Source organism: Moschus berezovskii, chromosome 10, assembly GCF_049115385.1.
Source record: "Moschus berezovskii isolate FMDL1 chromosome 10, NW_MosBer_1.0, whole genome shotgun sequence".
In the NCBI taxonomy this organism is placed as follows: domain Eukaryota; kingdom Metazoa; phylum Chordata; class Mammalia; order Artiodactyla; family Moschidae; genus Moschus; species Moschus berezovskii.
In genome coordinates this window covers 16,714,099-16,741,869 of record NC_142469.1, presented here as the reverse complement: position 1 = coordinate 16,741,869, position 27,771 = coordinate 16,714,099, and the positions used below count along the sequence as shown (strand labels likewise).

Here is a 27,771-nt window from a genome sequence, read left to right as displayed (position 1 = left end):
ATACATATTTACTTATTATTGATTCATACTCATTGACTTTTGACTATGAAAGGTCATAAAGTTTTGAATTCAAACAATTAAAAGATACACTTTTAAAAAGTTCCAATATCTCTTTTGGACTCATTGCGACCCCATGGACTGTAGCCTGCCAGGCTCCTCTGTCCATGGAATTTTCCAGGCCAGAATATTGGAGCGGGTAGCCATTCCCTTCTCCTGGGGATCTTCCTGACCCAGGGATTGAACCCAGGTCCCCTGCTTTGCAGGCAGATTCTTTACCATCTCAATCACCAGGGAAGTCCCTAAACAATTAAGAAACACATTTTTTAAACGTTCCAATATCTCTTGCAGTGCTGTTTTAGCAAAATAATACTTTACTTCGTTTTCACACTTCATGACTAGAGGTGGAAGCTGGCAGACCAGTCTGACGGGGAAGGTGGGGACAAGAAGGACAGGCCCACTTCCCCTGTGGCTTCACCAGGTGGGCTCAGCGGTGCCTGTGGCTTGTGCTGTCCTTCCAGGTGGACATTTACTGGAAGGGGCTGCAGCAGGTGGGAGCAGCCAGAGGAAGTTTTACCCTCAACTGCAGTCATGCAGGTAGGGAGAGATTTTCTGAAAGTCTTTGGGTTGCAAATACTGGCAGAAAGGAGTAATTAATTATGGTAGCAAAGTTGGAGGTCTGCTCCGGGCCCCTTAGTGGGTTCAACAATCAAGTGTTTTCTCCCTCAGCAATCATACTGCAAAACAAATGTAAACTCACGTCCACGCTTTCCTCAATATTTTTCTTTAATGGGATGGCAGGTGCTGTGTTTAGATTATAATTTAGACATAGGTTGCTGCTGCTGCTGCTAAGTCGCTTCAGTCGTGTCTGACTCTGTGTGAACCCATAGATGGCAGCCCACCAGGCTCTCACGTCCCTGGGATTCTCCAGGCAAGAACACTGGAGTGGGTTGCCATTTCCTTCTCCAATGCGTGAAAGTAAAGTCACTCAGTCATGTCTGACTCCTAGTGACCCCATGGACTGCAGCCTACCAGGCTCCTCCATCCATGGGATTTTCCAGGCAAGAGTACTGGAGTGGGGTGCCATTGTCTTCTCCGAGACATAGGTTAGGTTACAGTTAATTGTCTGTTTTCAATAGCACAATTAATTTGAGACCAGGAGATATAAATATAACTTCTTTTCTTCAAGCAACAAATCAACAAATATTTACTGGTCTGGTTTTGAGAACAAAGTTATAAACAGCTGCTTATAGCTAATGCATTCATGTGAGCAAATTAAAACTAGACTATTTCTAGATTCCCACATTACAGTATAATTTCCCTCTAAGGGGAGGGTCCCTTTAAAATTATTTTTATTTTACTTAATCTTTTTTTCTTCCAGTTTTATTGAGATATAATTGACACACAGCTTTGCAGAAGTTTAAGGTGCACAGCACAGTGCCCTGACTTGAACACATCATGAAATAATTTACATAATAAGTTCAGTGAACACCAATCATCTCATATAGAAACAGCATTAAAGAAATGGATATATTTATATATATAGTTTAAAAAACCCTTAGGATTTACTCTGTTAGCAACTTTCATATATAATGCACAGCAGAGCTCATTATACTTATTGTATGGTAGGGACATCATGTCCGTGGCACTTATAGCTGGAGGTTTGTGCCTTTCGACCATCCTCATTCAGTTCCTCCCCTTTCCACTCCCTGCCTCTGGTAAACACACATCTGGTCCCTTTTTCTATGAGTTTACTTGTTTGTTTTGAGGCACAATTGACCTAAAGCCCTTTGCTAGTGCCTGTTACACAACACAGTGGTTTGGTATCTCTATAACATTTTGAAACCCTCACAAGGTAAGTCTAGTTACGATGTCACCATACAAAGACATTGTCCAGTTATTGGCTATATTTCCCACACTGTACCCTTTAGACCTGGGACTCACTTATTTTGTACCTTTCAGTCTCCCTCGCCTATTTCTTCCATCTCCCTCCTGCTCTGCCCTCTGGCAACCACCTGTTTGTTTTCTGTATCTATCTGTTTCTGTTTTGCTAAGTTCGTACATTTGTTTTTTATTGTAGATTCCACATGAGAGTGAAATCATATGGTATTTGTCTTTCTCTTTCTGACTTATTTTGCTAAGTATGATAATCTCTAGGTCCATCCATATTGCTGCAAATGGCACCATTTTGTTCTTTTTTACGGCCGAGTAATATTCCACTGTATATTTAAACATGTCTTCTTTATCCATTCATCTGTTGATGAGTGCTTAGGTTGCTTCTGTATCTTGGCTGTTGTAAATAGCGCTGCTATGAATATGAGCTGCACATATCTTCTCCAGTTAGTGTTTTTGTTTTCTTTAGGGCGGAATTGCAGAATCATGTGGTAGTTCTAGTCTTAATTATTTTTTGAGGAATAGCTGTACTGGTTTCCACAGCGGGTGCACAACTTGCATTCCCTCCAGCAGTTCCTAAGGGGGTCCTTTAAGGGGGAAGCTTCCTGTCAAAGGTTGTCAACAATCTCCTTCTTCCTCCCCACTCTTTCCTCCTCTCTGCTCTGTTTCTCTTCTTTCTAGTCTCTTTCCCTCCCTCTTCTCTTCTCTTAGCCCAAGCAATCTCTTGGGCTCCTTCCTCAGCATACAATTTCAGATAGTAGGTAGTCATAGAATCTATGATGTTAATTTTGATATTTGGTCATCTTGAACTAGTAGGTCAGAAAGATTTTCAATCTTTAAACATTGGAAACTCCACGGTGATGGGACCATAAAATGCAGGTTCTGCTGTGGCAGGGAGCTCAGGGCATTAGCACTCCCTACTGTTCTTCCAGGCTTGTGGTCAAATAAGTAATAACACTGGCAGTCACAACTATCTAGCATTTGATAAAGTGAATCCACATGTCCTAGTCTCATTTGAAACACAAAGCAACTTTGTGTTTGGGTACTGTTATTTTCTCAGTTTTACAGCAATATTAAATGATTGCTTAATATCACATTTCTACTAGCACTAACAATGGGGCTGGAACCCTGGTCTCCTGACTATAATACTGTTTTTTTTTTTTTTTAATACAGCATGTGCTCAGTACTATTAGAATAACACTGAACAAAAGGGTCCAGAGTTGCATGTGTGACAATTTTAAGAACAGATGTCTTAGGAAAGAGTTCTCCAGGGATTCATGCCTAATATACCCCATAAATGCCCCAAAGGTAGGTGTGGGGCTTGGACAGGTTAATAACCACTAGACTGTATGGAAGGTATTGCCAGGGGTGTATGTCTCACTTGGTTTTCACTTGGTTGTTAATAATCTTGAATAGTTGGAAGCAGAGCTTCTGATTCCATCAGGTCACACACTGGTAGTAAGAAACACTTCTATTTACTGTCCCAGCAGACTTACTGAGTCAGAAACCAGTAGCTTCTAAGATGCGGTGAAAAACACTATGTCCTGATGGAAGGAAGGTTGATTCTCAGAAAGGCGACCAGTGTCATCAAGGACAACGGTGTCCTTGCTCTTTCCACAAATTGGTACCATTTCCTCTTCTTAGATTTTGTAGGGGGATGAACTCATGGCACACATATGGGCTGTATAACCTGTTGAGTGTGCATTCCATACACAGCCTTCTATATTGTTGCTTGGAAAAAGTGTCAGGTTTTTAAGAGCAAATTCTAGGACTAACTGCTGCTGCTGCTGCTGCTGTGTCACTTCAGTCGTGTCCGACTCTGTGTGACCCTATGGACAGAAGCCCACCAGGGTCCCCTGTCCCTGGGATTCTGAGTGGGTTGCCATTTCCTTCTCCAATGTGTGAAAGTGAAAAGTGAAAGTGAAGGGTCGCTCAGTCGTGTCCGACCCTTAGCGACCCCATGGACTGCAGCCTACCAGGCTCCTCCATCCATGGGATTTTCTAGGCAAGAGCACTGGAGTGGCTTGCCATTGCCTTCTCCGTCTAGGACTAACTGGGCAACACCAAATCCTCTACATGCCTGAAGGAATCATGTTAAGCACAGGTCTCAGGCGGAGGCTATATTCAGAGTAGGTTTATACCTCAAGAGTAGGTTTATACCATCTGTTGCTGTTGCATCTTTAAAGGAAACCCATAACACCATCTTCTTTTTTTTTTTTTCTGGTAATTAATTTATTTTTTATTGGAGGCAAATTATTTTACAATATTATATTGGTTGGTTTTGCCATACATTGACATGAATTCGCCCTGGGTTTACATAAGTTCCCCCTCCTGAACCCCCCTCCCACCTCCCTCCTCCCTTTATCCTCCCTCTGGGTCATCCCCGCATGCCAGCCCCGAGCATCCTATAACATGCATTGACCCTGAACTAGTGATTCATTTCACATATGACAACATACGTGTTTCAATGCCATTCTCCCAAATCATCCCACCCTCACCCTCTCCCACAGAGTCCCAAAGACTGTTCTATACATCTGTGTCTCTTTTGCTGTCTCGTATACACGGTTATCATTTGCATCTTTCTAAATTCCATATATATGCGTTAGTATACTGTATTGGTGTTTTTCTTTCTGGCTTACTTCACTCTGTATAATAGGCTCCAGTTTCATCCACCTCATTAGAACTGATTCAAATGTATACTTTTTAATGGCTGAATAATACTCCATTGTGTATATGTACCAAAGCTTTCTTATCCATTCGTCTGCAGATGGACATCTAGGTTGCTTCCATGTCCTGGCTATTATAAACAGTGCTGCAATGAACATTGGAGTACATGTGTCTCTTTCAATTCTGGTTTCCTCGGTGTGTATGCCCAGGAGTGCGATTGCTGGATCATATGGAAGTTCTATTTCCAGTTTTTTGAGGAATCTCCACACTGTTCTCCATAGTGGCTGTATTAGTTTGCATTCCCACCAACAGTGTAAGAGGGTTCCTTTCTCTCCACATCCTCTCCAGCATTTATTGCATGTAGACTTTTGGATAGCAGCCATTCTGACTGAATAACACCATCTTCAGCACAGTAAGAGTGGTAAATAAAGAAAGGACAAGTTGGCTTTCAAGGACAGGGTCATTACCAGGAAAAACTACTTTAGGAGGATGGGATCTTAAGTTATTTCAGAATAAATCTAAATCAAATCAAAAGGCGGGAAGATAATAACAGGAAAGAAGGAGCTCATAATAAAAAATGACTCCAGGAAAACCTGTTCTTTGATTATTTCAGAATAAACCAGCATCACCGATTCTGTGGACATGAGTTTGAGTGAACTCTGGGAGTTGGTGATGGACAGGGAGGCCTGGCGTGCTGTGATTCATGGGGTCGCGGAGAGTCGGACACGACTGAGCGACTGAACTGAACTGAACTGAACTGAAGTGAAAAGGAGGATAAAACTAATAGGAAGTGACATTAAGCAGAGCTCCACCGAGCAATCAGAAGACCCTCTCCTCCTATAGCTGCCCGGCCTCAGCAACGTCCATAATCTACGCCTCTTCAGTTGCTCCTTCAGAGTCCAGAACATTGTTCATTGAAACCCTGATTCCCAAAGCCCTTCTGCCCTGAAGCTGTAGGTCTGTCAGGAGGGGCATTGGTCTCTGCTCCTTTGCTGGAGAGGTTCCCCATATCCATTCTTGCAGCCCCCCTCTGTGGTTGGGTACCTGCCAGGGGCTTAACACCAGCCCTTTCTGTGGACTATGGGCTGAGTATTGTCATCTGTTATTATGGGAATAGTTTCCAGGGACCAGAGTTCTTTGAATTGTTATCGCTTTGAGCAGTGCCGATCGTACCGCGCATTACTCCTAAAGTTGGTTTGGGGAAAGCATCTTCCTCATGGGAGAGTTTCGCATATAATGTTCAGAATTCCCCGAATACTGTATCCATACACTATAAATCGCATTGTAAACTATACATCACTACTTCAGGCTTTTTTTTTTTAAATAAATATGGATTTTCTTTTTTTCAGCAAAGCCCAGAACTAAGAAACTCATCAAATCAGGATTCTTTCATTTCCTTCATTTCCCTATATTCCAGATGTTTCCTTAGTTAGCAAGGTGTGCATTACATGCAACATGGACAGGTTTAACTAGAAAGATTTCATTGAGGTCTTAATTAATATATAATAAAACGTAGAGTATTCCATGGGCTTCCCAGGTAGCTCAGCTAGTAAAGAATCCGCCTGCAATTCAGGAGACCCCAGTTTGATTTCTGGGTCAGGAAGATCCCCTGGAAAAGAGATAGGCTATGCCCTCCAGTATTCTTGGGCTTCCCTGGTGGCTCAGCTGGTAAAGAATCTGCCTGCAGGGCAGGAGACCTGGGTTTGATCCCTGGGTTGGGAAGATCCCCTGGAGGAGGGCATGGTAACCCATTATAGTATTCTTGCTTGGAAAATTCCCACGGACAGAGGCACCTAGTGGGCTACAGTCCATGGGGTTGCAAAGAGTTGGACACGACTGAGCGACTAAGCACAGTGGAGTATTCTTTATTTGTTTTACTTCACATTGGAGACCAAGTACATGTTCTTAAAAGGACAGAACTAGTAAGTTCTCTTGCTTGCTTTTTATGGCTTCAGACAGTTTAATTAATGAGTTACTTAATATCAACAAACCCACTGTGGACCAAGAAGGCTTTTTTTATTCCTAGAAGCTCAATCTCTTAGAAAATTTTTGCTTCTGTATTCAAGATTTTTTTTTTTTTTAGAAAGAGACATAATTAGGCCATTCAAAGATTCTGTTAAGTACAGATTAGTGAAGCAAAAATCACTCAGTTGTTTTGAACTCTTTGTGACCTCATGGACTGTACAGTCCATAGAATTCTCCAGGCCAGAATACTGGAGTGGGTAGTCTTTCCCTTCTCCAGGGATCCCTTGGTTGATCCCAACCCAGGGATCGAACCTAGGTCTCCCACTTTGCAGGCAGATACTTTATCAATTGAACCACAAGGGAAGCCCAAGAATACTGGTGTGGGTAGCCTATCCCAGGGCTGCTCCCAGGGCCCCAGATAGGTCCACAGCAAATCTTCTCTACCCAGGAGTTGAACCAGGGTCTCCTGCATTGCAGGCAGATTCTTTACCAGCTGAGCTACCAGGGGAGCCCTAAGTACAGGTTAAACTTCAGTAGAATAGCACTGCTGCAATGAAATCATTGAATAGGTGCTGCTTTTCCCTGAAAGGCACAGAGATGACCTTTGGAAACTTGCTACGTGGGTTGTTCTGGCAAAGAAACAAGCTGGTGACTAAGTACATTGAGAGTTTCCCACACACGCTCAACACACAATGCGGTAGGAAGGAGATTAGTAGGAATGAGATGAGTAGGAAGGATAGTAGCAGGAAGGAGAAAGGAAGATGGATGGAAGAAAGGCTAGAGAGGTGCCAGGTGGGTGCACCAGCAGCGGCACCTCGGTACAGAAGGGCACCCGAGGGTCTCAGTCATTCAGCCACATTAGGATCTTCACAGTGATGCAGAAACTAAAATTCAAATCACTGTCTTCTCCTTGCTGGCTAGAAAAACCTCCTTTTTGCTCAGTTTACTGTTTATCCCCACTATGAGTCATATATTCTCATTTGTTCTCAACACATAAAAAGTATTTTAGGCATGTCAGATGACAGCTCTCTTTTGGGTTTTCCCACTTTCCTTCTTTCAAAGTGGTCATTATTGCTTGTGGGGAAGGGCAAGGAGTTGGAAACCAAATTATGAAACCAACAGGATGCTTTGTTATCAGTGGCACAATCTTGTAGACATTTAGTTCTGACACTCTAAGGAAAAAGAATCTTAAACTTCAAACCACTATACTTCTGATTCTTATTCATCTTATTGCTGCTATGCTATACCAGGTTCTGCTTACTTCAAGCCCTTACGAGTTACCCTCATCTTTGATGAGAGTTCCAGCTCTCACTGATGGGCTTCCGACAAATAGTGGAACAGGGCAGCAGTGAGCTCCACAAAGCAAACTGGCAAACAAACTTACTAATGCTTCAATCATAGTTTAAGAAGATGATGAGTTTTTATTTTGGCAACAACCTAACACTCAAGAAATATTACCAATGATAACAAGATAACAAATTTGCTGGACCAAAGAGACTCTTCAGACAACTCTAACTGCTGTTGTATTTTCACCCTTTTGGAATATATTAAGGAATAAAATAAAAAGAAATGTAGTTTACACATTGTATAAAGCATTCCTTTATCCTAAAACATTCTTATTAGGGTACACAATTCAATGACTGTTTAATAAATTCTTTACAATAGAAAGACAATTTTTGCTTCAGTGGAAAACTATGTGTTGTTTAGAGTACGTTCTTCTAAGGTTATTGATTTCTGATTTTATGGGGCAGGCTCTGCACCTTTCACGGCATTTGAGCTATTTTATGATGGTGTAAGTTGCAGCAGGAATGCAAAATAATTCTTGCCTATAGATGTGTAAATAAATCCTGTCTGGTGGGGGTTCCTCTGACTTCCTGCTTTCACTGTGGAAGAAGCCATGTCTGCCTCTGTTTGCACATTCAATACTCCTAGTCTTTATAGACTTCTGTTCTTTGGCTAGTCCTCTGGACTGGCTGTAATATCTTCCTAGTTCCTTCATTGATAATAACTTAAAATATTTACACATGCTTTATTTTCTATGTGTACGAGAGTCATGTTTTAACTTTTATTTGTTTGGAAAACTATCCTTTAACAACAATACAAAGGAAAAAGGGTAGAAAAATTTGAAACACAGTGTCTGTAATCTCTGATCTCACAGATGGTTACCACTCTTTTCTCTTCCCCTTTTTGTACCACAATTTTACTCATAGCTTTTGTTCAGCTACTATTTCTTTTTTTAAAGCCTCAGATGAACTTTCTGATGAGTGACAAACAACACAACAATTTGTACTTCAAAGCTGTGCTCCACAAAGTTAAAACAAATAAGTGAGCCCGTGAACATTTTAATCAAGGTTAAAAAATTACTCGTTTTTATTTTGCAACAGACTGGCGCACAGAAGCAGTACCTGATTTGTAAGAGAACTTTGTTAGACCTAAACAGATGAGGCAACTCTTCAGATAATTATAAGTGCTGTGTATGTGCACAAAACTTCCCTTTTGAAAGTTCATTCATAGTTTTACTGAGACCACTCATGGGAATCACTGCAGTGTATTCAAAGGAAACATCTCACAACATCCCATAAATAAAACCAGATTTTCGCACTCACCGTGCCCCACCAGAGAGCATCCGCGTATGTAGAAAACTCCTTATTAGCATCCTTTTCCACCAGATAGACAAGGAAAGATGAAAAAATCAGAACCAAAAATCCTATGTACCAAGCTGTGATTAATTCCTAGATATAAAAAGAATAAGAGATTTTTTAGAGGTGAAAAATACTTGAAACAGGAACAAAAACAAAATCAAAGCATGATTCCATGTCTTTGACTGCTGCTTGGGTATGGTGGTGGTGGTGGTGGTTTAGTCGCTAAGTCGTGTCTTACTCTTGCGACCCCATGGACTATAGCCTGCTAGCCTCCTCTGTCCATGGGATTCTCCAGGCAAGAATACTAGAGTGGGTTGCCATTTCCTTATCCAGGGGATCTTCCCGACCCAGGAATCGAACCCAAGTCTCCTGCATTGCAGGCAAATTCTTTACCGACTGAGCTATGAGGGAAGCCTTATAGATATAAAAAGGATGAGAGATTTTTTAGAGGTGAAAAATACTTGAAACAGGAACAAAAACAAAATCAGAGCATGATTTCATGTGTTTGACTACTGCTTGGATATTTATGGTGACTTTTACATAATCCACATTGTGTCCTCGCATGGCTTTAGCCAGTTTCTGCAAAGCCCAAGTTTGCTTTTGAAGAGTTTGGCCACCAGGGCGGCCGCGGGCGCGGAGGCGCGAGCTCACCTTGCTGTGCGCGTAGACTACGGAGCCCAGCAGCTTCCAGGTGCCGCCGCGCCGGTCCATACGCACCATGCGGAGGATCTGCAGGAAGCGCAGGCTGCGCAGCGCCGACGTGGCGAAGATGTTACCCTGAGTTTTGGCAGAAACGACCGCTATGGAGGCGATGAGGACAATGGTATCTGAAAGAAACAGGTTGAAGCAGCTGTAAGTTGCACGGCCAGGGGGTTTTCGTTTCCCAGAGAGGATTTCAGAACGCGTCACTTTGGACCTATCTGGGGCCCTGGGAGCAGCCCTGGAGCTCCAGCCTGGCGCCCGCCACGTGCGCTCTGTGCTGGCCGCGGAGCGCAAGGTGGAGGACTGGGCCTTCTGCTGACTTGTTCTGACCCCTCGGCCGTTCTCTGCTTTAGCCATCCAGTTTGGACCACTCCTGTTTAACTTTCGAAGAACTGGACGTGGCCTTCGGAAGGTCTGGTGCTCTGGGGGGCTTAGGGGCTGGGGGCGACGCCCACTGCAGTCCCGGTGTCATGGTTGGAGCGGGGTATCCTGCCGACAGGAGCCCCAGCCCCAAAGCTTCCCCAATGATGCTGTGGAGGCATCATAGCCTGTCTAGCTGTGAAAGTGCTGCTTCGCACAATCCTGTTTCCTGTTTTCTTGCCCCCAAAGCTTGTCGCTCCTTTCTACAAAAATTTCACTTCTGTTGTGTCTGCAGCTTTTCAGACTGAAAGAAAGGCCTCAGTTCAGTTCAGTTCAGTCGCTCAGTCGTGTCCGACTCTTTGCGACCCCATGAATCACAGCACGCCAGGCCTCCCTGTCCATCACCAACTCCCGGAGTTCACGCAAACTCATGTCCATCGAGTCGGTGATGCCATCCAGCCATCTCATTCTCTGTCATCCCGTCTCCTCCCACCCCCAATCCCTCCTAGCATCAGACTCTTTTCCAGTGAGTCAACTCGTCTCATGAGGTGGCCAAAGTATTGGAGTTTCAGCTTTCCCATCAGTCCTTCCAATGAACACCCAGGATTGATCTCATTTAGAATGCCTCAACTAAGCTAAATACTTCAAGTGCTCTGGGTAGAGTCCTTTATAAATTTCTGTCAGTCAGTTTTGTGTAAGTTCTGCACACAAGTTAATTGACATTCCGTTTGTTATAATAGAGGAGGTAATTGTACACACTGTGCATGGGAATGGATCTTTAATGTCTGACATATTGACATTTGGCTTAAATCATACCTGCTAAAAAGAGCAGCTAATGAAAGCACAGAAAAGATAAAGGAGGACTTAATCGTTCCAAGGGTAAATATTGGAGTGATGGAAAGTCACTTTGAAGTGGGAGGAGTGAAGTGGGATGAATAGGCTCCCATGGCGATTTTACAGTAAGTCAGCTTGACCTGCTCATCCTCAATAAAATGTCTTTCCTGCTCCAGGTGTGTGTGCAAGGCCAGGCAGCAACACTCAGACCCCCGGGTGCAGCATTTACTGTATTTCTGGGGTCCTCAGGGTTAACCGCTGAGTGAATGTGGATTTTTCCTTCAGCCCAGTCCTTCATGATCGCAGGAAGGTCTGGTTCCCGGGTGTGGACTGTGAGGATCTTTAGAGTCACTCTCCTGGTGCCCTCTTGGGTCAGGACTTGGAGAGAGGGTTGGGGGTTGGCACACGGGTCAGTGGAAGGCACTTCTACCGTTAGATCTGTAGGCTGAGTGAGCTTGTGGTTGGGCGCACAGCCAGCCACAAACTTGTCGTTTTCTTTCTCTCTGTAGCTATTGGAGATGAGAGGAAACTGAATATGCTAATACAAACACCAGGCACGTTAAGTGACTAGAAGTCAGTTGCAAAGCAGAATGTACAGTGTAGTCTTACTTAACAAGAAATACATTACACAACTAGGAAAAACGCGAGGATATACATAGAGTGTTAATTCTCTCTGTGGGTAGAGAGGGGGCATAAAGGACTTTTCACTTTCGAAGTTATTAATTTCAGTAACCTTGGAGTTTTATAACAATTAAAACATCTTTTGAAATCAGGAAAAAAACTTAAAAAAGAGTTAAGGGTGAAAACATCTTTTGGTTTTCATCATTCGGAGGGATTTACTTCTGAGACAAGTGGTTTGCAGACAAAGAAACTTTCCTTATATGGCCCTGCTGGATATACATTTTGCTTCTGTTTCTCATTGCAGTACTACTGCCTCACAAGTGTACAAAGAAAAAGATGCAATACCCTACTTACTATGCTAAAATGTTAGAAATAGTTGAAATAAATAAATGACTAGTGCGGGTGCAGAAAACACGGACTTGAAATTTACTTTATGCAGGCATTTTCTTTAGCTTTAGGCTTTTTACAAATGTCATATTGTTTTAATCCTTGTAACACCAGTATCTGTTAGATATTCTAGATGAAAAAAGTGAAACACAGAAAACACATATTGTATCAGTTTTAAAAAAGTAGCTATAGAGCGGTTACACTGCAGCACAAAAGTATGTTTTCAGTTCATTAGACAAAACCTAGAGAAAGTAAAAGAAACCCTGTAGGTCTGAGACAGTTTCCAAAACTATCCACACAGTGAATCATAATCTAAAGATTCTAAGGCACAAAATATGCAAAATAACCACAGATCTGATTTAACTCTCTTATTGTAATTCAGATCAGAAAGTCAGAATTCAGTGAAATGAAGTCATAAGTGAGCAACCAAATGGTACCGATGAGTCAGTAACAAAAATGCTTCTGCTTGGGTTATAGTCATCTGCTGGAGTTTTGCTGTCGGTACATCTAGATATTTCCCAGGTTAATATTTTAGAAGTTATGAGTACTCTTGTCTTATTTTTATGTATGTATGTATGTATTATTTTTGTAGTCCATTACTTAGGAGACTAGAGCGTCTACAAAGTTGGATACTTGTATCCCAAGTACCTAGAACAGAGCGGGCACTCAGTAAATGTTTATAGAATAAACTTAAGTTAATAAACATTTAAAAGTAGCTTGAGCTTTCTTCTCTTACCACATCAGTGGCTTAATAACTGGAACATCAATCAAAAATACTCTTAAGTTAATCAAACCAGCACGGAATTCTATAGCAATGTAATAATTCATAGCCATCATTCATTGACATTTATAAAAAGCAAAACTCACTAAGGTTTACCTTTTATAAGCGTGGGTAGGTGTGGCCTTTAAATATGGCCTCACAAGAGGCTCCTAACTGCCCTCCTCCCACAGACACACCACATGAGCAGCTACACATGCAGAAATTCCCTCTGGAGGAAATCCAAAAAGAGAGAACGCTCACATTAAAATAGCAGGAGAGGCTGAGACGCGGTCACCATAAACCCCACTCCTAGCACAGTGCCAGACACCCAGGAGGGACCTCAAACTCCTAGCTTCTCCCTGAGAGACTGAGAGTTTGAACCCCACATTTAGCACCCCAGTTTTTAAGACTCCTACCAGAGGGATAGGTCCCCCAAACACCTAGCCCTGAAAGCCGTGAGGCTTGTATCCATGAGACACGCATACTATAGCCCACAGGGATGCAGGTATTAGTGGGTGTGAGCCCTGGCCTGTACAAATGCCTGTCTCCCTGTCTTTTCCTGAAAAGATTCTACTTGCCTACTTTACAAGCTGCTGCCGCCGGTTGGGCCTCTAATTTAGATGCATCTGGAGAGTGACTGCAGTTCTCCCCTGAGGTCACAGGAGCCAGTGGACATGTCTCCTGCCCTCTCCCTCTGGCCTGCTCCAATTTGCCAGTATCCTTCTCGAGGAGTTTTTATATATATTTGGTGGCCCAGCTTTTGAGGCTGCTGCTTGGGAGAAAAACCCCTGGATCACCTGGCTCTGACAGCCAACAGGACTTGCATCCAGGAATCCTACAGGACTATAGCAAAGAAAGTTCTTAATGGGTTCAGGACCCCGCAGTCCCCCGCTCCCACTTCATGGCTATATATTAATTACTGGGTCCAGTACAGAGGGAACTGGAGAAGGAAATGGCAACCCACTCCAGTATTCTTGCCTAGAGAATCCCGTGGACAGAGGAGCCTGGTGGGCTGCAGTCCATGGGGTCGCTAGGAGTCAGACATGACTGAGTGACTTCACTTTCACTTTTCACTTTCATGCATTGGAGAAGGAAATGGCAACCCACTCCAGTGTTCTTGCCTGGAGAATCCCATGGGCAGAGGAGCCTGGCAGGCTACAGTTCATAGGGTCACAGAGTCGGACATGACTGAAGTGACTTAGCACTAGCACTAACCTTATATCAAAACCAGACAAGGACACCACAAGAAGAGAAAAGGACATATCCCTGATGAACATAGATGTAAAAGTCCTTAACAAAATCTTAGGAAACTGAAATCAACAATACATGAAAAGGATCATATACCATGATCTGCTGCTACTGCTACTGCTGCTAAGTCACTTCAGTCATGTCCGACTCTGTGTGACCCCATAGACGGCAGCCCATCAGGCTCCCCCGTCCCTGGGATTCTCCAGGCAAGAACACTGGAGTGGGTTGCCATTTCCTTCTCCAATGTGTGAAAGTGAAAAGGGAAAGTGAAGTCGCTCAGTCATGTCTGACTCATAGCGACCCCATGGACTGCAGCCTACCAGGCTCCTCCGTCCATGGGATTTTCTAGGCAAGAGTACTGGAGTGGCTTGCCATTGCCTTCTCCGATACCATGATCAAGTAGGGTTTATTCCAGGGATGCAACGATGGCTCAAGATCTGCAAATCAGTGGGATACCCCATATTAACAAAAGAAAATTAAAGTGATATAATCAACTCAATAGATGTAGAAAAAGCATTTGACAAAATTCACATACTTTGATGATAAAAGCTCTCAACGAAGTGGATATAGAGGAAATGTACTTCAACATAATAAAGGCCACAAAGCAAGCCCATCAGTCAGTCAGTCAGTCAGTTCCGTCTCTCAGTCGTGTCCGACTCTTCGCGAACCCATGAATCACAGCACGCCAGGCCTCCCTGTCCTCCATCACCAACTCCCGGAGTTCACTCAAACTCATGTCCATCGAGTTGGTGATGCCATCCATCCATCTCATTCTCTGTCGTCCCTGTTTCCTCCTGTCCCTAGTCCCTCCCAGCATCAGAGTCTTTTCCAGTGAGTCAACTCATCACATGAGGTGGCCAAAGTATTAGAGTTTCAGTGAACATGATATTCAATGCTAGAAACTGACAACTTTCCCTGTAAGAACAGGAACAAGTTAAGGATGCTCACGCTTGCCACTTTTATTCAATATAGTATTGAAAGTCCTAGTTAGAGTAAGTAGGCAAGAGAAGAAGTAAAAATCACTCAGATCAGAAAGGAAGAAGTAAAACTGTCACTACTTGCAAATGGCAAAGCATTATGTATACAAAATCCTAAACATTTTACCGAAACAAATGTTGGAAATAATGAATTGAGTAAAGTTGTATGACACAAAATAAATAATTAAAAAATCAGTTGTGCTTCTAACACAACCAACCACTTATCAGGAAGAGAAACAGAAAAATGTCCCATTCATAGTAGTGTCAAAAAGAATAAAATACTTAGGAAGGGATTAAACCAAGGAGGTGGAAAATCTGTTCAGTGAAAGCTATAAAACATTGATCAAGGAAACTGAAGAAGACACTAATATGGAAAGATACTCCATGCTGACAGAACAATTCATATTGTTAAAATGTCTGTGCGGCCCAAAGCGATGATTCAATGCAATCTCTATCAGATTAAAGTGGTTTTTTCCCCCACAGAAACAGAACATTAGTTCTAAATTTGTATGGAATAACAAAAAACCCCTGGGTAACCAAAACAACCTTGACAGAGGAGAATGAAGCTAGCAGCATCACACTTTCTCACTTCATATTGTATCACAAAGCTGCAGTAATCAAAATAGCGTGAAACTGGCATAAGGACACACAAAAGTCAACGGAACAGAAGAGAGAGCCCAGAAATGAAGCCACACACATATGGACAGTTAATTAATGACAGAGGAGCCAAGCATCCACAATGGGGATGGGAAAGAACAGTCTCTTCAATTGATGGCACTGGGAAGATTGAACAGCCACATGCAAGAGAATGCAACTGGACGCTATCACACGCCACTCACAATAATGAACTCAGAATGGGTCAAAAACCCAAATGTAACACCTGAAACTATAAAACTCCTACAAGGAGACAGGGGGCTAGCTTCTTGACATTGGCCTTGGCAATGATTTTTTGGGTTTGACATCAGAAGTGAAGGCAAGAAAAGCAAAAAGTAACAAGTGAAACTATAGCAAACCGAAAAGTTCTGTACAGCAAAGGAAACCATTAACAAAATGGAAAGGCAATCAAAGAGAAAATATTTTCAAATCACACAGCTGATAAGAATTTAATATCCAGAATATACAAATAACTCATACAACTCAATAGTAAAAAACAAACAAAAATTGGGCAGCAGATCTGAATAGATATTTTCCCAAAGAAGACGTACAAATGTCAGCTGTATTGAAAAGGTGCTCAGTATCACTGATCATCAGGGGATGAAAATCAAAACCTCATACCTGTTAAAATGGTGATTATCAAAAAGATAGGAGATAACAAGTGTTGGTGAGGGTATGGAGAAATGAGAATGCTTCTGCTTTGTTGGTCGGAATGTAAATTGGTGCAGCCACTATGGAAAACAGTATGGAGGATCCTCAAAAAATTAAAAATAGAAGTATCGCAGCAATCCTATTTCTGGGTATATCTCCAGAGTTAACTAAAACAGGATCTTGAAGAGATATCTGCGCCCCCATGTTCATTGCAGCATTATCCTCAATAGCCAAGATATGGAAGCAAGTTGTGTCCATCAATGAATGGATGAATAGGTAAAGAAGATCTATCTTTATTGAAATATTGTTCATCCATGAGATAGAAGGAAATGCTAATGTCTGCAAAAACATGGATGGACCTTGAGGACAATAAGCTAACTGCAACAGTCCAGGTAGAGAAAGATAGATACTGTATATCACTCATATGTGGAATCTCAAAAAGTAAAACTCAATCAATTCTAGAGACTAGAATCATGATTACTGGAGGAGGGTAGGGGGGAGAAATGGGGAGACCTTGGTGAAAGGTTACAAACTTCCAGTTATAAGGTGAACGAGTTCTGGGGATCTAACATACAGAATGGTGATTATAGTTAATAATGCTGTATTATATATTTGAAAATTGTTAATAGAGTGAATCTTAAATGTTTCACCACAAAAAAGAAATGGTAATTATGTGAAATGATGGAGTTGTTAAGTAATAATCACTTGGCAGTGTATAAGCATGTCGAGTCAATAGATTGTACACCTTAAACTTACACCATGCTTATGTCAATTCAGTTCAGTTCAGTTCAGTTCAGTCGCTCAGTCGTGTCCGACTCTCCGCGACCCCATGAATCACAGCACGCCAGGCCTCCCTGTCCATCACCAACTCCCGGAGTTCACTCAAACTCATGTCCACAGAGTCCGTGGTGCCATCCAGCCATCTCATTCTCCGTTGTCCCCTTCTCCTCCCGCCCCCAACCTTTCCCAGCATCAGAGTCTTTTCCAGTGAGTCAACTCGTCGCATAAGGTGGCCAAAGTATTGCAGTTTCAGCTTTAGCATCAGTCCCTCCAATGAACATCCAGGATTGATCTCCTCCAGAATGGACTGGTTGGATCTCCTTGCAGTATAAGGGACTCTCAAGAGTCTTCTCCAACACCACAGTTCAAAAGCATCGATTCTTCGGCGGTCAGCCTTCTTCACAGTCCAACAATAAAGCCGAGTGGAATTTGGGTAGAACAACTTAAGCTGCACAAGAAGCTAAAATGTTTTTCTTTTTGCAACATAGGAGCATTTAAGAGAAGGCAGAACATTTTAGTACATTGTAGCAAACACAGACAGCCTTGAGGCTCATTGGCTTCAAATTCCTTTGTTCATCTGTTAGTGGGTCAAGTGGTTAAGTGAGGGTCAAGCATTGTCTTAGACACTTGTACTAAAATGAATATTCACTCATTCATTCATCTGATCATCAAACTATTGCAAATATTAATCATGTCCCATCCGTGTACCAGGCGTTGCTGAATGCTCTATGTGCACCAGTGATTGCCGGAGGGGAGCGCTTTCCTCCTGGGGGCGTTTGGCAATATTTGGAGATGCATTTGGTGGCTGTAACTGGGAAGGAGTTGCTACTGGCACCTAGTGGTAGAGGCCAGGGCTGCTTCCTAACATTCTGCAATGCCTGGACAACCCTCTGAAAAAAAAAAAAAAAAAAAAGACCTGGTCCCCATGTCAGCAGTGCCAAGGTTGCAAAGCCCCGTGCTCCATCATTTCATTTAGTCCTCCAAACGGTGCCATAAAGTAGACAGCATCATTACCATGTCCTCCTTAAAAGCAAAGAGCTGAGGCTTGCGGGGCTCAACTGGTCCAGGCGCAACATCTACAAGTGCCTGTGCTGGCCCTCACCTGACTCCCAAGCTGTGCCCTTAGGAGTCATGGTGCATCATTCCCTGGATAATGAAAATCAGGGTGACGTATGTGGGGGGTTTGTGGTCAGGGGAGGGAGAAAGGAGTAGGCTGCAAAAGCCGGTGGAAACTAAAGCAAGAATAAATTTATTATTGTATAAAGTGCTCAGGAAAGAAATGCAGGGGAAACAAAGCAGAAATAGATTAAAACAGACAGTACTTTTATGGATATGTCCAGAGTAAATGGGGTTAGAGAAAGAAATAAAGCTGCTAATAAACAAGGAGAAGCACCAAATTGCGTGAAAAAATTTAAAAAACATGTGTAATCTTAATCTTGAGCTCCTAAATGCCCCTCCCAGTGGAAACAAGGAAACGATTTTGGAAGTAGGGAAGAAACAATTATTGATTATAATTAGCCCATTAGAAATGTGGAATACAGGCTTACGAGGTATTAGGAAGTAGGCTCACATACTCACTGAATCACTTAGTGATTTATGGATTAATTCTTGAGATTTGAGGAGACTGCAGATTTGAACAAAATACTGCAGTGATATTTAAGACACATTAAGTATTCAAGATTATTATTAGACCCCACTGGAACTTTGCTCTAGTATTAGCAAAATCAATACAAATTGATCACACTGGGCCTTATGTAGAAGGGATTAATCACTGAAATACTGAAAAATCCTCATTACAAGGCAGATTCACGTCCAAGGTTATCCTGTCATGGAGTGACAGCTGGGTTAAAGCAAGATTTGAACTTGGTGGGCTGTTTTGTTGCTACAATTACATGACGCAATTCACCTATTTGGGAACATATTTTAGTACATTTGGCTTAATTTAAGATCATAAAGGGAAGACCTAAATCACATGGATTAAACAATGCACAGATGAGCACTTCTAAACTAGTAATTATTAGGACAGAGAAATTTTCTAGAGGTGAACCACAAAGGGGGTTCATCTTGACATTTTTAGTAGATTAACTGTCTGGAGACTTCAGGCTTTAAGGTTTTTTTGTAAATTATGAGATTGTCTCAGAAAGTTTCCTGTGACAGCTAACATAAATTCACACTTGCACTGTAAGCTCATTTCATCGTGTTGCCTCTGGTGAAAACAGAAGTGCAGCAAATACTACATTCCTGGTGATTCCATCCTCTCCCATCATGTTTTTTGTTCTAATTCCTTGAGCTCTTTTCAGTGGCCTCACTACAAGCTAAACTTTGGAAAATTTTAATGAACTATCTCATTTAAAATTATAAGAGTAACAGCTGCTATAAAATATCAAACATTTAGACGTAAGTATAAGGTAAGAAGTAAATTTATGCAATTAGCTAATTCTTTAGTATTGAGCTGTAGATTGCTTCAATAATTTTTGTTACTGAAATGATTCTGAAATGAACAGCCCCATACATAAATTTTTGTAGGTATTCTCTTAAGGATACATTCCTAGAGATTCGATTGCTGGGTTGAATGTTGGCACGCGCTGTGTTTTGATACCAAAGTGCCCTCCAAATGATGGTACCCAAGTACTGATTTTTCGCTCTCTTTGCTAATAAAAAGCAAAAATAACAATAGTAATAAAAATAGCTAAAGCTTACTATTTACTGTGTGACTTTAAAGGTGTAGAATATTAAAATTTTGTAATAATTGTCAATATGATAGATAAAACATCACCTTTAAAAAAAATAGATTTGAATTTCATGCTATTACGAAGTCAAGTCACCCCGAAGGCCTGTGCCTACGATTACCAAAGTCCTTTCCTAGAGTCCCTTGGGTGTACTGAGATGCTCATCGAGTCTATTCTTTTCCAAATGTTTCCAAATACTCACCGAGGGGTTTGTTTCTAGAGCCTTTCTGTTTTATTGCCTACTCCTGCATCTGTATGACACTAGATATTAGGTAGGGTAATATCCCCTCAGTGTCATTCCTTGAATTCATGCCAATGTATGGCAAAACCAACAAATATAATATTGTAAAATAATTTGCCTCCAAAAAAAATAAATTACTTAAAAAAATTATTGATTATTCTCAGCCTATTTCTTTTCCCAGGTAAATTTCCAAATAAAATGTGTCAGTTAAACCCCAGGATCCTGGTGCAGATTGCACGCTGGGTTTGTGGGTGGGCATCTTCTTTCCTGCCTCCCTCACCTCACATCCAGAGAGCTGTTTAGTTCTGAGAGTTGTTTAGTCCACAGTCCCTCCCCACTCACCTCCTCCCTCTGGTCCTGGTTCAGGGTGAGGCTCCGCCTCTCCCAGCCACCCCATGAACTCCGACCAGCTCTTCACGCTCCTGTCTTTGCTTTCTCTAAACTCATGTATTCTATTACTAAAGTGTCAGAGTGTTCCTATTACTTCTATGATCAAAACCATTTTTTTTTTTCAACACTCACATCAAAAATCAAATTCTGTTGCCTGGCTTCAAAGGGCCTGACAAAACGCTGTGGCTCTTTATGGAAGACTCTTCCCCTTCCCTGTGCGGCCAGCCCTCAGCTTCTTCGAGAGCTCAGTCCAGGCGTCAGGTTGTCGAGGCTGTGCACTGGTGCCTGGAGCTCTGCGTGCATCCGGTCACACTTACTGCCCCTTCAGCAGTCACCTGCTAGCCTGCCGGTCTCTTCCAGGAGCTTCAGTAAGCGACTTCAGGCAAAGCATTTCTCTTTTGTTGTAGCCTCAGTGTCTGCTCAGTACCTGCCATAGCACAGATGTTCAGTACTGATTTGATGGATATTTCCTTGATGGATTATTTTCTTACAGTGAGCACATACAGTAACACTTTATAATATCTAGGGTCTTAGAAACAATAAATAGCCCACATTTTGCAGTTGAGAAGCACAAGTATACAGCATATAGAAAAATTAAAAATGTGCTGAAAAACCCCACATAGACTGAAATGCAACATTGTAAAGTAATTAGCCTCCAATTCAAATAAATCAATTAATTAAACAAAAGTTCGAAGAAATATTTTCAACATATATGATGATGGCCAAAGGATTCCTATCCTTACTGTGTAAAAATAATATGAAAACATGCTGGTAGAAAATTGGACAGGAGGCATAAATACAAATTTAACCCCAAGAAAAAGTAAAAATGGCCAATAGGTATGTGGAAAGAAGTTCTTTAGAATTTCTAGCTTTGAAATTTAAAACAGTAGCAAGGTACCATTTTAATCTATGAAAAGGACAACATTTTTTTTTTTTAAAGTCAATATTTACAAAGAGGAGGAGGAAAAGTTTTTTCATGAAGATTTTATGTAGAAATAAAATGGTTTAATTTTGTGGGGGAGGGAACTTTGGCATTATAGGCCAAAAGTATTAACTATCTGGGGGCTTTCTGGATGGCTCGGCAGTAAAGAATCCGCCTGCAATGCAGGGGACGTTGTAGACTCCGGTTTGATCCCTGGAGGAGGGCATGGCAACTCACTCCAGTATTTTTGCCTGGAGGATCCCATGGACAGAGACTATAGTCCCTAGGGTTGCAAAGAGTCAGACATGCCTGAACCATGCATTAACTTAGAATGCATGCATGCATTAACTATTTGAACCCTATCTTTTCAGTAATTTTACTTCTAGGAATTTAGCCTAATGAAAAAATTGTAGATGTCAATAAAGGTTCATTATACTATTATTAAATAATATAAAAATTAGATTCCAATTCAAATCTCTAACAAAAATGGATTCATCAGAAACAATCCAGTCCCTCTGTTCCAAAGCATGTACTACAGAATCCATCTGCCTCGGCTCCAGCCCTGGCTCTTTCTCTTACTAGCTGGGCACCTGGGGGTAAGTTACTGAACCTCTGTGTGCCTCAATTTCTTTATCTGTAGAATAGGAATCATAAAAGTGTCTCTATCACAGAGATGTGGTCAGCACATTCAAAAGGTCTTTGTTCACTGTTCAGTTCAGTTCAGTTCAGTCGCTCAGTTGTGTCCGACTCTCCGCGACCCCATGAATCACAGCACGCCAGGCCTCCCTGTCCATCACCAACTCCCGGAATTCACTCAAACTCATGTCCACAGAGTCGGTGATGCCATCCAGCCATCTCATTCTTGGTCGTCCCCTTCTCCTCCTGCCCCCAACCTTTCCCAGCATCAGAGTCTTTTCCAGTGAGTCCAGTGTTAGCCCATAATAAATTTTATCCAACTTATATCATTGTTGCTGTTCAGTTGCTAAGCTGTGTCTGACTCTTGTGACCCCGTGGGCTGCAGCACACCCAGCTTTCCTGTCCTCACTGTCTCCCGGAGACTGCTCAAACTCGTGTCCAGTGAGTCAGTAGGAGTAGTATCACCTCCATGGATGACTATGTAACCACAAGCCCCACGTTTTAGAAGAATGTTGATGAGCTAGGTAGGAAACACAGCAGGATGTTAAAGTCACCAATTTTGCCTCCAAAGGATTATGTGTTCTTATATATAAAACTAAATACTTTAAGTATCTATACCTGCATTCTAACAGTGATTCTCCTTAGGTGGTGGGATTATGTATAAAGTTCAGTTCAGTTCAGTCGCTCAGTCATGTCTGACTCTTTGTGACCCCATGAATCACAGCACACCAGGCCTCCCTGTCCATCACCAACTCCCGGAGTTTATTCAAACTCATGTCCATTGAGTCGGTGATGCCATCCAGCCATCTCATTCTCTGCCATCCCCTTCTCCTCCTGCCCCCAATCCCTCCCAGCATCAGAGTCTTTTCCAGTGAGTCAACTCGTCGCATGAGGTGGCCAAAGTATTGGAGCTTCAGCTTCAGTATCAGTCCTTCCAAAGAACACCTAGGACTTAGTTTCTTTAGACATGTCTATTTTGTCCAAATGACCTAAAATAAGCATTGGCTGCTTTTGTAAGGAGAATAAGGAGAATTATGAGTTATTTAAAAGAGAAGCTATTGGCCCAGGAAGGCTGGCCATCGGCCAAGGGAGTCAGTGGTGAGAAGGGGCGTTTGCTGGTGTCCCTGGTATACGGGCTCCTCGGGGTGCTCAGCGCACAAAATCGATTCCAGCCCGTCTCCACAATGGCCTTCTGTGGAGGATCAGCAGTGTGGACCTAGTGAGACAGCCCAGGTCCTCCTGGTGCTGTCCCTTCCAGGCTGTGGACCCTCGGACCTATTGGTCTTGCCAAGTCTCAGAGTCTTCACTTGAAAGTAGGGAACAGAACCATTCTCCCCCTAGGGCTGTTGCGGGGATTCAGTGACGTAATACACAGAAAGCCCGGGTCTGCCTCATTGTGCCTGACATCAGGTTAATGTCTTGGCTTAAAACAATATTTTACACACACACACACACACACACACACACACCACACCACACTTTACAGATGAGTAAATTGATACCAAGAAGTTTCAAGACTCTTATCCAAGGTCTTAGCTAGTACATGTGGCCAAGAATCAAAGTCATGGTTTTGGCTTTTTATATGTCTGGTTCTAAAGTGCTTATACTTTATTCCATGGTTCCTCCTTGATAACTCTTCTCTTGTAAAAAGATCAGTGAACAGGGATGTAGGCAAGCCTTAAATGTGAAAACCCATGGAGTAAAGGATTACTAAGGGTAGGGAATATAACTACTTATAAATGGTGAACATTTAGGTAAATTTAGCAGAAATGTTGTATTAACCAATTTTTATCTTTTAGGTTGTCCCAATAGGACAGAAGACTAACAGAGCAGTGGTCAGCTGTCCTGTTTACATGGGACAATTTCTGCATGAATTTGTAAGTTTTCAATGTACCATCAGTTCAGTTCAGTTGCTCAGTTGTGTCCAACTCTTTGTGACCCCATGGATTGCAGCACTCCAGGCTTCCCTGTCCATCACCAACTCTTGGAGCTTGCTCAAACTCATGTCCATTGAGTCAGTGATGCCATCCAACCATTTCATCCTCTTGTCCCCTTCTCCTCCTGCCTTCAATCTTTCCCAGCATCAGGGTCTTTTCCAATGAGTCAGTTATTTGCATCAGGTGGTCAAAGTTTTGGAACTTCAGCTTCAGCATCAGTCCTTCCAATGAATATTCAGGACTGATTTCCTTTAGGATGGACTGGTTGGATCTCCTTGCAGTCCAAGGGACTCTCAAGCGTCTTTTCCAACACCACAGTGTACCGTGCCAGATGCTTTATTGCAAACAGAACATCAAGACAAGGAGGAACTGAAATTTTGTGGCCTCACTGAATTTTCCTTGTGAATATAGCATTCGAACCTCTCAAAAAGGAACAGAAATATTAAGTGTAGAAGCATAGGAAGCTTGAGCTGTGCTTGCTTCACCATCAGTTCTCTTAAAGCTGGACTCCCTGTCTTCACAGTGAGATGGACTGAACTGGAAAGGGGTCCAAGATACTTCCTGACTCCGGTTTCTATAACTCTAGGCAGTACATTCTTTGTTTGGAGACTAAACGGTTCAGTGATGAAGCATCAGCAGGAGTCTTGGAAATGAGCTTTCTTGTGTTAAGTATTAGGGCAATTCATTCATTCAGGCAGTAGTTTACCCCCCAAACACCTTTCAGCGCATGTCTGCTATGAGCCGATCAGAGAATATAGAGCAGTGAAGAAAAGAGCTGTTTTTCTGTCCTCACAGAGTTAATGTTCTGTCGCTCAGAGTCCGACACGACTTCACTTTCACTTTTCACTTTCATGCATTGGAGAAGGAAATGGCAACCCACTCCAGTGTTCTTCCCTGGAGAGTCCCAGGGATGGAGGAGCCTGGTAGGCTGCCGTCTACGGGGTCGCACAGAGTCGGACACAACTGAAGCGATTTAGCAGCAGCAGCAGCAACACAGTGTAGGCTGATGTTGTCCAGATGATTAAGGGCAGAATCCAAGATCCAGGAGCCAGAGAATCTTGAGAGACAGCAGGCAGGGCAAGGGGTGGGGTCACAGGGAAACAGGCCACAGTGGTTCTCTCGGGTCTGGGGACACGTCTCTGAGCTGATGTCACAGGAATCCAGGTCCAGTGCAGTGACGGGGTGGCCGTTGCCCTATCTGGGGGAGGCGCTCTAGGCAGGAGGTGCAAAGACCCAGAGGTGGAAGTGTGGTCACGTGCTTGAGGGGAGGTGAGGGGGTGGCTCTGGCCCGATCAAGGCAGCTTTAGGAAGAGCTTTAGCTGTCCTTCCAGGTGTGGTGGGGTCGGGGTGCGGGATCAATCACACTTGTGTATTCCAAGGTCATTTTGGTTGCCTCTGGGAACCAGATCCAGAGGGGGCTGAAGACATGAGTGGAGGTCACGGGGCCAATTAGGAGGCCACTGGTGTGGTCCAGCCCGAAGGCGAGAGCAGCCTCAGAGGAGCCAGGGGAAGTCAGGAGGACCCAGGCAGGGGGGGACTTGGGAGGCGCGCAGGAGGAGGAGTCAACCCACTGCAGGGCTGATTGTGGGGTCTGACACAAAGAAGGGGCTCTGAGGGAGACTTTAGGATTTCCGGCCTGAGAAACTGGGTGAATAAAGCCTGTGGGCTGGCGGGGGCGCTGTTGTCGACAGAGGGGGCAGAGAGGGGAGCTCTTTGAGGGGTATGGGTAACAGGGCTGCCTGGGATCCCTCCAGACAGGATGGTGAGGCTGGAGCGTGGGCAGAGGTCGGGGGTGTGGACTCAGGTGTACTGAGGTCTGACCTAGTCCTGTGGCGCCACGGGACTAGCCTCACACTGGACCTTCCGCTTCACAGTGTGATCACAGACGTCTCACTTCAGAGGTGGGTACAGCTGAGAGGATGTGCGGAAGCTGTGCTTCTGTGTTTATGAAGCAGGGAAGAAGCATATGCCCTTTGAGAACCGCTGTGAACGAGCAGGAGGCAAACGCATCCACTGAAGGCACCCCGAGGGTCCCGAGTGAATCACCTGGGTGTAATCCCGTGAGCTCTCCATCCATCAGGAGGATGAAACGTCAGGGGTATTTCTGGATGATTTGGAAAGTGTTCCAGGGCCGTGACCTGTTGGCCTTATATGGTGTTCCTTTATACAGAAATTGCGAGAATGAATTTCAGAAACCGCAGTTTTGCACACATCTGAGCAAGCTGTGTAAAACCATCACCTGGTGCCTATTTTCATGCCCACCAGACGGCAACCTGCAGTCACTTCCAGCTCAGCAGGGCCCACACCGGTATTTGACTACAAGTCTAAAAAAAGATTTGGATTGCCACCAACGAAAGCTCATGGCTGAAACTTCTGCTGGAAATCCCCTTTGGCCCCACGATGCAATCTGATGCTCGGATATCCGCTTCAGTGTGGCAACCTGAGTGTTTATGCCCCAAGACTGAAACAATGACGTCATTACAGGTGTAACTTATCCAAGGGAAAACAAAACACCCAGCATCCCTTTTGGTTCCTACTCTAAGGCATTACATGATGCTGACTCTTTGATTCTTGGCAGCCAGTTGTGTTTACTAGTATTGGGAAATGTACTTTTTCTTTGAGAAATCTGATACTTATTTTCAGATGGCATGCAGGTTTTGATTAATCATCACCTATTACTAAAATTTCTGAAAGCATGTCTTCCGGAAGTTCTTTGAACAGACTGTGCTATTTGGATTTTGCAGGTGGAGTTGCCATTTCGGTAACCAAATGTCAGTAACCAAAAGACACCTGTGGGTGGGAGCTGACTCTGAGTGCCATCCAGGGATTTTGAGAATTACCCAGTACACCTGACTTTCAGTCTTTTCCCAGGCACAGTTTCTTATTTTTAGAAATAAGAAATAGATACAGTTTAGGCTGCTGGATAATCCTCAGGGATAAACACTGGGGTGTGAAAATGGACTTTTCCTTCTGTGAAGAATGAAAAAATAGTGCTTTGAAAGAGTGAATTTGAGTAAATACAAGCCACAAATAAACACTTGACATGCATAATTTTAAAAATCCTACTTGTTGCCATGTGAAGATTATATCCATCTTTTTAGGGGGATTATTAGTCAAACTGATCATGATTAATTACAGACTTAAGTTCCATCATTAATGATCAAATGCTTGGCAAAATTCATCCTCGTTGGCACTAGATAAAGGGCAGGTTTTAGAACTTTCTAATTTCATATTTGCTTTTATGAAGTCTATAAAGTATATTGCTTTTCTTATCTGTGATTAAAAGGAAAGAAATGGAGTCCCAGAGAGTCTGGTACAAGATGACAGAATAAGTTACTCCCAGAGACAGGGTTAGAACTCATGGTAATGACATGAGTCTCAGCTCTGACTGTGGGGCGGGTTGCTTCACGACAAATCCTGAAGTCATGAGGATGGATCCCACTCTGGGCTCTCTTTCCTTTTATTATCAATCCCTTCCCTACCATCAAGAGCTTTTTGAACAAGACATGCTCTGTTTGCTGCCGCTGCTGCTAAGTTGCTTCAGTCGTGTCCGACTCTATGCGACCCAATAGACGTTAGCCCAACAGGCTCCCCCATCCCTGGGATTCTCCAGGCAAGAACACAGGAGTGGGTTGCCATTTCCCTCTCCAATATGCTCTGTTTAGAGGAGAACAAAAAACAAGGTTTATTGAAAACATGCGGTGATACCACCTTGGGGACGCATCGGGACAGGCTATATTCCCACAAACGGGCTGTGGAGAAGCAGGAAAAAAAAATG

The 27,771-nt window shown here is 43.0% G+C and overlaps 1 protein-coding gene across 3 annotated transcripts in view; it reads right to left on the bottom strand.

Annotated features, from left to right (window-relative positions):
• KCNQ5 (potassium voltage-gated channel subfamily Q member 5) overlaps positions 1-27,771 on the bottom strand; it is a 612,868-nt gene that overhangs the window by 117,061 nt on the left and 468,036 nt on the right. For all 3 annotated transcript variants that reach the window (XM_055433895.2, XM_055433894.2, XM_055433896.2), the window contains exons 4-5: positions 9,816-9,991; positions 9,129-9,254 (exon numbers count right to left, since the gene is read on the bottom strand). In XM_055433895.2, the coding sequence (XP_055289870.1) occupies positions 9,129-9,254; positions 9,816-9,991 (302 nt within the window). The remainder of the gene's footprint in view (positions 1-9,128; positions 9,255-9,815; positions 9,992-27,771) is intronic.